Source organism: Pipra filicauda, unplaced genomic scaffold, assembly GCF_003945595.2.
Source record: "Pipra filicauda isolate LSUMZ 115617 unplaced genomic scaffold, ASM394559v2 scaffold1_size10287979_pilon, whole genome shotgun sequence".
In the NCBI taxonomy this organism is placed as follows: domain Eukaryota; kingdom Metazoa; phylum Chordata; class Aves; order Passeriformes; family Pipridae; genus Pipra; species Pipra filicauda.
The window spans coordinates 2,709,481-2,721,113 of record NW_024104310.1 but is presented as its reverse complement, the minus strand read 5'-3'; the positions used below and the strand labels follow the sequence as shown (position 1 = coordinate 2,721,113).

Genomic DNA, 11,633 nt, shown 5'->3' with positions numbered 1-11,633 from the left:
GACTAAAAACTGGCTGAATGCCTGGGCTGAGAGGGCTATGACTGGTGGAACAACATCTAGTTGGAGGCCAATCACTGGTGGTGCACCCCAGGTTTGACACTGGGCCCTTTACAAACATCTTCTATAATGTTTTGGTTTTTTTTTAATTTTCTGTCTTTAACAGCTATTTATTATTTTGAAGACTTTCTCCACATCCCCTGGAAGTTTCTGCAATGGTTCCTAATGAAAAGCATTGTTGAAAGGCTTTGGAAATCCAGTTGTACGAAGCGATCACTTTGCGCATCAGATTTGTGAGATGTGACTTCCCTCTTTCATGTGTCCACTTATAATTTCTACCAGATAGTGGTAGAAACACCTGGATAACTTTTTTGTATTTTTTTTAACTCCCAGAAAACCTCTTAAAAATTGAGACTATGTATGTTAGCCATTTTCCATTCATATGGCAGTGAGATCTGGCACTCATCCTTGAGTTCCTTAAGCCTTCTTAAATGATTAACATTGGCTTTTGACAGTTTGCTGCTATTCCTTCGTTGATTCCTCTCTAGAATATTTTGTTGACACTTTATTTTGAATAATTTCTCTGGTATTTGCCCTCTGATGGGGAATGTATAAGCAAAGAATGAGTTTACATATTCTGTTATTTCTTATTCCAACTGTCCTTCCTAATCTCAGTGCCAGGCTTCTTCTTCCAGTGTATTTATCAGTTTTCGTGCCTTCCACGAGGCACTAAATCCTCTTTAGCATACTTTTAATGTTTAAATTTCTGTTCTTTTTTATATTCTTCATTTAAATGCAATTCAGCATTTTCAAGGACATCTTCTTACTTTGATCAGATGGTTTTACTGTTTGCTTAATCCATCCTTCTTCTGTTTGTGTGATCTTTCTAAAGTCATCTTTGAACAGGTTCTCTGGTGCCCAAGAATAATGTGGTGGCTCCATCCAAACATAGTTGTAGCTACCCCCTTGAGTTAATTTATTTATATTTTCCCATTCTGCAATTTGGCATTACTGTAGAAGATGGTTTGACTTTTATCAGTATTGCAATGATAATATCCTATCGTCATCTTTTTAGAGTTTCTCATATTCTTCTGATTTTCTTATTATTATTCTGATATGCTATGTCAGCATCCTCATTCTACCCCTTACCCCATCTTACTTCTCAGACTACCACTTGTTTAGAAGAATGAATGCATTTGATCTGAATTATTGGTTTTTGATGCCTCTTTTTTACATGGCACTCTGAAGTAGGCCTTGATTCTGAGCCTGTGCTCCTTATCCATTAAAAACCATGACTGTGCGACTGATTATTCTCAGAGCTGTGCTTTGGTTAGGAAATATTTCTAGAATAAAAACTATGACACTTCAGGTACAGACTTATGTTTAATTTTATTTAACTTGTCTCTGCCCCATGCTAAAATAAAAGGTAAATAAAATCATAGATAAGGAAAAAACCAGTTAATTAATTTTATTTTTTACATTATTTACTTTATTTAATGAAATGCAATGGTTTGATTAATCTATATTTACTGTTCTGTATTGTTGTAATAGTGTTGTTGAGGGAATACAAACATTTCTTTTCCATGTACCTCAGTTTTCACTTTATAGAGCTGTTCTGGTAATTTTTTTCTGAGATATACAGCAAAATTTTCTGCTTTTTATAGGAGAACTCATGATGAACTCATCAGGAAAGGAGAAATTTTGATTGCTGAAAGAGAAGGAAATTTGAAGAGCTTGCAAAAAGTTGAGAATGTGACAACAAGCCATTTAATCACATATTCATTGGTAATTGCAAAGTCAGTAACTTTGTAAAAGGACATGAACGCCACCATGTAGCTGGAGGAGTGTGGGGGACTTAAGAAAAACAGCCGGATTTCCCTTTCTTTCTCCCGTGCTCCGGCTCCTCCCTCCCCCGCCTGCCCTGTGCTCTGCTTCCCCCCGCCCCAAAGGAATTCCCCTGATCCCTCGAATTCATTCTGTGCTCTGAAGTTTTGCTTCTCGACATTCACCCCGTTACCAACACTGGCCAACGCACTCAGCTCCAGTCTCTCCTTTGGTGTACCACGTCCTTAGGAAGCAGAGAGCAAAGGAAAAAAGCAGGCTGTGGTCAACAGATGAATTAGAAGCTGACCCACAACACTTTGTGTATGTGGGGGATAACCTACACTTTCATTTGCAGGCTCACTCTTCACCAAGTGACACCTTTAGCTGGTAATTAATATCTTGAGAAGATGCAGCTTGCAACTTTTAAATAGCAAGAAAAAGTATCACATATGTAAAGGAATATTCAGCAGTTTGCAGTGTAAGACTGACAACAGAAGTCTTGCTCTTTAAATAATTTAAAGGTGAGATCATATTTTAAGTGTATATTGACATCTGCTTCAGCAATCCAAACTGTGGCACAGAACCAAGAGCTGGAAAATCCACAAAGCAAAGAATCTACAATACAGTACTTTTAAACCTCTCATGGATAAAAATACTTATATTTTGTGTAATGCGCTATTAAAGCAAGGTGAGACAGTTCATATTGCTATACTATGAAGAATAGAAAAACACAATATTTCTAATAATTTTCCACTGCCAGCATATTTGACTTATTTTTCTGTATTTTAGAAGCTATTTCCTATGTTGATCTGTATGAAACTCATCAGTTTACTTCTAATATGTTCTTTTTAAAAAATTACCTTAAAAATTTGTCTAAAATTAATGTTCAACCCAAATATTCTCAAGTTATTTAAAATTATGCCCTATGGCGTTTTTTTCTAGCTGCAATTTATCCATTTTATTGAGATGGGTTTAATGCATTTATTATCATTAATGAACATTCATTGGAATTACTTTACAGCAATCTGTATTCACACTTGCTTATAAATATTTTCATCCTGCTAGATGCTTTGGCAGCAATTCTGATTTTTCAGGAAGAAAATCAGAAGTGCTTGGAAAACATCCTCTAAATAGTAGAATTTTGTAGCTAGAACATACTCTTTTACGATTTCTACTTGATCAATATTTTACTCAAAGAAAAGCTTCTCCTTTATTTCCTATTCACATTCTGTGCTTCTCTGAGAATGAATTTGTATTTGTTATGGAAAAGAAAACATGGTCATATTGTAGACCAGTGCAATTATGCAGGAAAGGAAAAAAATCATCATCCCAAGGGGATCATATATTTATCAGTTGAGACTTCCTCATATGTAGGTGCTCAAGAGACTGCAAAGACTAGTTTTCAAGCAGCCAAGAGATAGTTTAAGCAGGAGGCTCAACACATTGTGGTAAAGTCAGTTCATGGATGTTACTTAATAAATTACATGATTACAGAGAATTATTTTCTTTAGCTGACTTGTATTTTTGTCATTGTAGTTTCAATCTAGGGTAAGAAACCTTGTTTATTAATAGCTGTCATAAAGCAATTCTAGCTTAGCTCTTCAGTTACTAGACAGGAGCTGGGGAAATGGATAGATTAAGGATAGTGAGACTATGGTTACATTAACTGTAATTCTTTTCAAACAGATACACTGCTGGGATCTTATATCTGCCTTGTCTGGGATCAGAGCCTCTTGAGTTGATGCACTGTTGATATTTACTGTAAGAGTTCACTGCTTCACCAACTGGCAGAATTCAGGGTAAGTAGCTGAGGTCAGTATTTACAAGCCAAGAAGGATTCACAACTACTTCTGGTTTCCAGCACTTAAAATTTATCATATTTGAACTACACCTTCTCTCTTAGCTGGAACATTTAATCTCACTTGAAAGCAAATCCTACAATCTGTGACACAGTATCTTGAATCTGATCCTGTAGGATGGCAGCTGTTCTCTCTCATTTAATCAACTGTTCACTTGGAGATATTAAGCAGCTTCCATCTGGCTGGAAGTGGCTACTGGAAACCCAGTTCAAACAAGGGTTTAAAAAACTCTCTAATGGGCACCGTAAATTCAAAGCCTTCAGCACCTTTGTGAAAAAGCCATCTACCAATCCACACAAGCATTTTGAAACCAGACTAGTTAAGAAAACTGCAGAACATGTAACATAATGAGTGGACACAACCAGGTTAATGCACACATAATTAAATATTTGCTTAATTTAAGAGGACTGGTAATGCTGTATAGGGGTCAATGTTCCTAAAGGTCAACTTCTTGTGGGACATGAATTCTGGATAGTTCAGGATTCCAGTGTTCTCTGCAGTCTGGGAAAGATGGAGAGTTAAAAAGACAGATCTGAAGGGGACTTTGATACAGTCCGAACCAGAAATTTGGGATTAATATTTGTAGAATGTTGACAAAGCTACAGCCATAAAGGTCAGAAATTATCTTTTCTGTTCAAGCTGCTTTGTCTCAGTTTTCATGGCCAAATAATACAGAATGTGTTTAGAAGAAATTTCTGCATTTTTTCTTATGGAGCTATTGAAAATCCTCAGTATTGTTGGAGAAGTGACCGAAACACCAGGAAGGGAGGTTAATATTCATATGTTCAAATCTCATCTATTGTGGAGACAGTCAAGTTGCAGTTCTGTAAAGTCAGCATGAAGAGGAACAGACAACATGAGCTGTACATACAGATGCAGCTCCCACTGGTATCTAATCTTGTGCCAGGTTAGATGGTATCTCAGGCTGGTTTGGTTCCCTGAGGTGGAAAGGCAATACAGAAAGAGCATTTTATGATGTAAGAACCAACCCAGAGCAGTACATGGCACAGCTTCTTCCCATCAGTGAGTTTGCTCTCATTTGCACCAACCATCAGAAAATGTACCTCTTGCCAAACGCAGTAGGCCAAAGGAAGCAAGAACTGCAGCAGCTCCATGTCCCCAGGTCCATCATGTAGTGAGCTGAAGGGTGTATTCCCAGTGAGCCTGTGCAGGCAGGTGCACCCTCACGTGCACAGAACATCCATGAACACACACAGAGCACCAGAGATAGAGCACAGCACTCGGGGAAACAGGGACAGGACCAAGGGCCTCTTCCCCGTCGCCTTTCCCACTGCCCAGGAGGAAGGCCCAGTAGTGGGAAGTGCAGACATCCCTGCAGTGCCCATCCCTCCCGTGGCTGGGTTGGCACACTCAGTCTGTCCAGCAGCTGCCCCTGCGTCTCTGCTCTCCCTCACTGCTCCCACCTGTGCCTGCCCTGCTCCAGTGGCTGCTGCAAACCTGCCCCCTTGCACATCCCACCGTGTGGAGTCTACCTTGTATCAAGCCCTTGAATCCTCTTATCTCCAGTTGCTTCCCTCATAGAGACATGGAGACAGACAGACAGACACACACACCGAGCCCAACCTCTCCCTCGATCCCCCCTCCCACTTCATGGAAACCAGACTCTCCTGCCCTCAGATGGGTGTTAACAGGGCCGTTCAGAACAGATCCCCATAGTGTCTCAGGATAACCTGAAGTACCAAAAGTTAAAAAACCCCCAAGGAATCATAGAGATTCCAGGAATATACTTTAGGAATGTATTTAATTACAAAGGTGCTTTGATAATCTACCTAGAACATTATACTCTTAAAAAAAATTCAGAAGACCTTATTTTCCTACAAAATGCAGTGTTTTTTCTCATTTTTCATGTGTTGTGAAAGAGTATTAACCAAAGAGCCCATTTGCTGGAGTAGTGATTAAACTACAAAACTTCTTTAGCACACATGCAAATGAACGCCAGGGGCTTTACATCCACAGCCCCTGCACGTAACACAGCGCTGACCCGGCCTGTGGGCATTTATACAACAGCTCCTGTTTGTTACCCAAGATCATTTCAACTTAACTCTTCTCAGGACATATTTGGCATTATTACAATGTCTATTACCTCTTGTGCAGACAAAATTCTCAGGTTTTTTGAGTAGTATCAACTACTACAAGATAAAGAGACGAGATCCAAGTATTTTAAGGTACTTTTATTTAATAAATAACTTCAGTAATAGCACTGTAAAAAGTGAACATCTGTTAACAGAAAAAGGCACTTAAAACAAGAATATGACTATGATGCAGTTTGAATGGTCAGAGGCAAATGTACATGGCACATGTCAAGAATGATGTGACTCATCACATGACAAACTATGCAATCTTAGCTACAGGGTAAAGGCAAATTTACAGCTAAGACTGCTAAAAAAAAAAGGAAAAAAAGCTTGTGTCGATACAAAAATATTACAAAAAGAATTGCAACCAAATACATTAAAAATGTTAGAAGGGTGACAAAGCACCAGGCTTTCAAATAAAACATTACAGAATAAAGACACAGCATCACGTAAGGCCCTTAGGTGATCTGAGGATGTCTTGGTAAGGTACTTCATGATACTGCCACCCAGGGCTTGAATTTACAAAATAAAACTAAGCAAGTTACCAGTCAGCAACTTTTTCAGTAATGGCACGTGTTTTAAAGCTATTTTTTCCCTCTTAACATTCTTCTCAAATGCTTTCATTTTAACCATAACCTGGCAATAAGCAACTTCAAAAACAAAGATAAGTATGCACACACTTTTCAGTCTTTTACACTGCCCACTTCCAGCTTCCTCAACTTAACATGTACTTAATCACACATCTAGCAATTCGAAGACCAATTACCCACCAGCTCCATGCTACATAAGTTTAATTACATCTGCAAACTCAAGCCCTGATTTCCCTGTAAAGCTAAAAAATTTAATACTAAATGGCTAGGCAGAGCCCTCATGCTGATTGCTTTAATCCCTTCCCTCCCTGTCATTCCATATAGTATCGTGCCCTGCAGAAGATCTGGATTCACAGCACGGGAATGGGAAAGGTCAGAAAGGCACCACGTGACCTGGGCTGTCTAGGCTACACAGTCTCAAGTTTTTTTTTTGTCCAACCTCTGGCACCAATTACTTTTACTTGCAATAAAAATAAAATAAAATTAAAAGTAAAAAATTACATATGGTACATTTTCACACAGGAAAACAAACCTATATGTAATGAATTAGTAAAATCACCGCAGTTTGCCCTAAATCTATCTTACTGTGACTACAAAAATTGCTATGCTGCATACAGTGTTGTGAAGTCATACAAGCAGTGTTCATTTTCCCTCATACTTAGGATTGACCACAGTTGTCACTGCACTCTTGTAAATAGGATTTTCACCCTAGAAAAAGAAAAAAAATCCTCATATTAACATTTAAAGAGATGAAAAAAACAAGGTGTTTGCAAGAGGTGTAACAATTAGCTTAAGAAATTCCCCATTAATGTTTCATTTGTACACACAAACAGCTCAAGTCAAACTAGTTTTCCCCCTAACAACTTGAGCCAGGGCATGCGCAGCTGATCAATAAAGCAAAGGGTTAGAACGATCCTGTTTTGTTTGCACCACACACTTCCTTGGAGGCAGCTGAACCTCTGTGCTCATCTCAGGGCTGAGCCATCACCCAGGGCTCTGCAGTCCAGGGCAGTGTTTTTAAGGAAGCGTAGAATTGTAAACAACATTGTTTGACACCGAGACTGACCACAGACCACGCTCTGCTATAATAAGCATTTAAATAGCTTATCTCACATTACAGTTTAATTCTAGAAACAAAGCGGAAAGACTTCTAGTGTTTTGCTAATACACAGTCACTATTTATATTGAACATTCAGTACTTGTCATTCTCATTTTATTTCTGCAGGTCCCCCCACCCCCCATATGGGCAAAATGCACAGATAAAACAAAGAAACTTCTGTATTGGTGCAGACGCTGTAATAAAAACATTACTTCTACTGACACGAGACAAGCCTACAGAACAACTGCTTACATTGCTGTTGCTGAGATTTAAAAACCTCTAAATTAAGCTTATTTTAAGCTTCCTTTGTTCCCAGGTTTCCTTCTATCTCAGTAAATCTTACTCCATTTATGACATCCTTGTACACCTCAGACGAACAGACTGAACAGAAAATGAACAGATAAATCTTTGCAGGAGGAAGGGCTACTGTGAGGTACAGCCTGGAGCTGCAGTGCTGAGCTCTTATCACAGCCTGAACGTCAACCTAAATGAATGTTGTTTGCCAGCATGAAGCTCTTCTGTGCATACACAAATAATTCCTGAGAAAATTCAGCACAGTGCAGTTGTCAGCTGGAGTGCTGTTGTGGCCAGGGCTGTATCTGGCCTTCTTCAGCAGTAAGGGAATCTCTCTCCCTTTAAGGTTCCCCCCCCTGGTCTGAGATGGCCTATATTACCATATTAATTCAACTCTATTTAAAGTTACACACCATTTAAAATATTTCAGGTTAAACCAATCTTTCCTACAGTCAATCAAAGGACACACAAACACCAGGTGTCTACTTTTCAGGGTCATAAACCTGGAAAATCAACTAGGAATACCACAGAATGTGCCAGAAATGACAAGGCAAGCAAGTAACTAACTTGGTGTGAAATTTTCATATCACAGTTCCTGGGAAGTTTGTTGCCTTCTATTTGCAAGACCTGGTCAAGTTAACTGGGCTACCCCAACAACCATAGCTGCTGCTGAGGAGGACCATGTAGCTGGTGCTGTGTTCCTTTCACAGGAAAAGGGTATTTCTCCTCAAAGCCAGCTTCTTTAACATGCAAACACCAAGGAGGTGTATCCAATCCTGCTTAGACCCCAGAGACTCGTCCAACCAGCACCTGGATTGCTGGACAATGGAAGTCAAGGTTCTCTGTTCACTCTTCTCAAGATCTGAGTCAATGCCATCTGGACAGAGATGAAGGAAGAACTGGGTGTCCAGTGCTGGCTGTCCTTCACAAATACAGTGTAACAGTAAAAGACCCTTCTTCCTTCTAGCAGTTCCCAGGCAAATGCTGTCTTAGTTAAAAGTGTATCAGCTACTGGTCTGGAAATGGATGGGGAATTATGTTTGGTTGTTCTTTTCTTTATTGTAAATCATAGAAATAGTGTGATGTGATTAGTTCTTAGCCAGACTAATTAATCAATGCAAAATTATGACCTACCCCAATATTTTCAGTAAAAAGCTTTGCAATAGTAAGATGTAAACAAAACTGGAAAAACATGCAGGGATGAGGGATTTAATCTGCAACTGAAGTATCTCATTATGTCTCAAAGTTCTTGGCAATGTACATTGTTTATTTCCTTGACAAGTTTTAATGGAGAATTCTTAAAAATATAAATATAAATCAGTAAAGTTTATGATGCAGAGAAAGTCTTTGAGCTTAATAGGCTGTGTCATATGCAGACTAGAAGTTATTGTACAGCTCTTCTATGGCAAGGCATTATGTAATACTTGCTATATGGTGCTTTTAACCTTCAACAGTTTACAAAACAGACTATCCCCAGCACAAAAGGGAAGGTATATGCTTACACTTTCTAGTTTGTAAAAGAGAGATAACTTCTATCAGATAGTGCAGGAATGGGTCTAAAGATTAGGACTAAAGCTTAGAAATTTGCTAGGTGGAATTCATACAACTAATTTGAACCTGGAATCAGGCTTAAAATACAATTTGCATAATAAGGTTGTAAATTTTTTACTACAATACTTTGAATTGAAGTTAGAATTTGAAATTTACATGCTCTTTATTTAGCATAAGCCCTATTTACAAGAATATTGAAACACTGTCCTGCCTTCCCTTGTACTTGTGCTTCTCAGAAGCACACAGTAGGATTTAGGTCACTGAATAAAGCACGTGACTGAGTGTCTCCATATGTCAGGTGAGTGTCTTGGTTCCCATTACAAATAATGGAGATTTAGTCAATATTCACGACTGTTCAGCCTGACACTTGATCAGCTAAATGGCTCTTAAGGCTCTACTGCCTATAACCACAACACAGGCACTTGATGGATCTGCAATTCCTTCCCTGCTCTCTTCTGTTAGACAGCAACAGCCCTGGCTGTTCCAGCCATACTCCATCACCCTGTCTTGGGCCTGGCTTGGCAGGGTTTTCTGCAGACAGTTCATCATTAAAATAAATATCTACTAATCCAGCATGACGCTCATCTCGCTTAGGGCCCCTCACAGCTGGCATAGGGTATAAACTTTCCAAGATTAGCAGCATCCCAGTTTTTTAACTGGCCACTAAAACAAACTTGCTGTCTTAGACAAACACTACTGGTTTTAAATAAACCCTTTTTCTTTATGCCACTGCAGAGAACACACTGGTTGAAGCATGCAAAGTTAGGGAAAACACATTTACCACATGCCCCTATAACTAAGAACTCCATGCACACTTAAACCATAATTAAAAACAATAGCTATATATAAGATTGAGTGACATACATTAAAATAAAGATGGAGGTACTTTTAAAAAGTACTTTCAGCCACGAATAAAGAGCTATGTTTTTGCAACAGTATTCACTTTCAACTAGAATGGGCTGTTCAGAGGACAACAGTTCAGTTCAGTGCTGCATAAAGATGAACCTATTATATAGGATGTTTGAGTCACCTTCTTTTTCCTTTCTCTCCAGGGACTTATTGTTTCAACAGTCACTTAAGTCACCTTCACAGTGGGTTTAAGAGCTAGGCCACTGTAAGAAGCTGGACTCCGGAGTATTTAAACTCATCCACAGGCATTGTTCAAGAGCTGGTTCTGACCATTCCAGCTCCCACCAACACCCAGCGCTATTTGGCAGGAACACAGGGCCGGGCCGCCCGGACACGCCGCGGCTCCAGGGAAAGAGGCGAGGCCCAGGTCAGGGGCCGGGAGGCCGCCAGAGGGCGCCACGCCCCGCTCCAGCCCTTTCCCGGGATGGAGCCCGGCGGGAACAGCGGGAAAAGCCCTGAGGGCACGGCCGCTGTTATTCCATCTACATCCCCTCTTTGCGCTGCATTACTAAATAGGCCACCAGCTGTGATTACAGCTACATCTCTAGTGGTACTGAGTTGTAAAGTAAAGAAAAAATAAATAAAGGCAAAAATAAGTGGTTTAATATAGTTTCTATCTATCTTTGGTGCCACAAATCAGGATTAATTGAATATAATAATTGATATGAAAGCAATTGAAAATATGGCATCTCTGTTCCCACACTCAGCATATGTTCATCACTGATCAGCAAGGTAAGTTACAGACATAAAAATCTAAGTTAGGAGAACACATCCCTCTGATTTTCAGTGCCTTGAATTGTTTGTGGGTTTTTATTCTTATCAGTAGCTGCTAATTAGGCTAGCCAAATTACTACAGATTTAGTATCTCATATAAATGAATTTATCACTTGTGAAATGCAAGATGACTGAATGTGGAGTCTGTTTGAAGATGCTTAGCAATGCACAAGCTATCCCCAAGTAGGAGTGGTAAATGGCATTCACTACAAATAGCAGGTTTGGGTTTTAAATTTGTGATGTAGCTTTTCAGTCCAGAAGGAATTCATCCTTTCTTAGACTTGTTCCAAGCATGATTGCACCAAACCCTTCATGGCTGATTGGGGTAGAACACGGGCAAACATGGTTCGACCCAGCTGCCTCGAGCATCAGCCCCAAGGATGCTGCGGTGACGTCCTTCGCAACATCAGGGACCAGCACCAGGGAAGTACTTGGGCACCTGGATCATGACAACGTGCTGCAGCTCCCTCACCACAGAGCCCCAGCCCGTGTGTGTATGATGGCTGTGGGACCAGGGAATGGTCACACAACCTGCACAAAGCTAATTTAATTTTATACACATGTGCACAGCAGGGAACCTACTGCGATGTAATTTTCTTGTAATGGAATTTCAGATGACTTTTTTGCCTTGGTGATACAAGGC

The 11,633-nt window shown here is 39.7% G+C and overlaps 1 protein-coding gene and 1 long non-coding RNA gene across 2 annotated transcripts in view; one reads left to right on the top strand and one right to left on the bottom strand.

Annotated features, from left to right (window-relative positions):
* The first annotated feature begins 1,665 nt into the window (after positions 1 to 1,665).
* LOC120323143 lies at positions 1,666 to 10,575 on the top strand. The gene is made up of 3 exons (XR_005563331.1): positions 1,666 to 1,793; positions 3,508 to 3,620; positions 10,360 to 10,575. It is a non-coding gene; the product is annotated as an uncharacterized LOC120323143 (long non-coding RNA).
* The window catches only part of ITGB1 (integrin subunit beta 1), a 44,329-nt gene continuing 38,547 nt past the window's right edge, over positions 5,852 to 11,633 (bottom strand). The window contains exon 16 of the mRNA XM_027717417.2: positions 5,852 to 7,071. Coding sequence (XP_027573218.1) covers positions 7,006 to 7,071 — 66 coding nt within the window. The 3' untranslated portion in view covers positions 5,852 to 7,005. The remainder of the gene's footprint in view (positions 7,072 to 11,633) is intronic.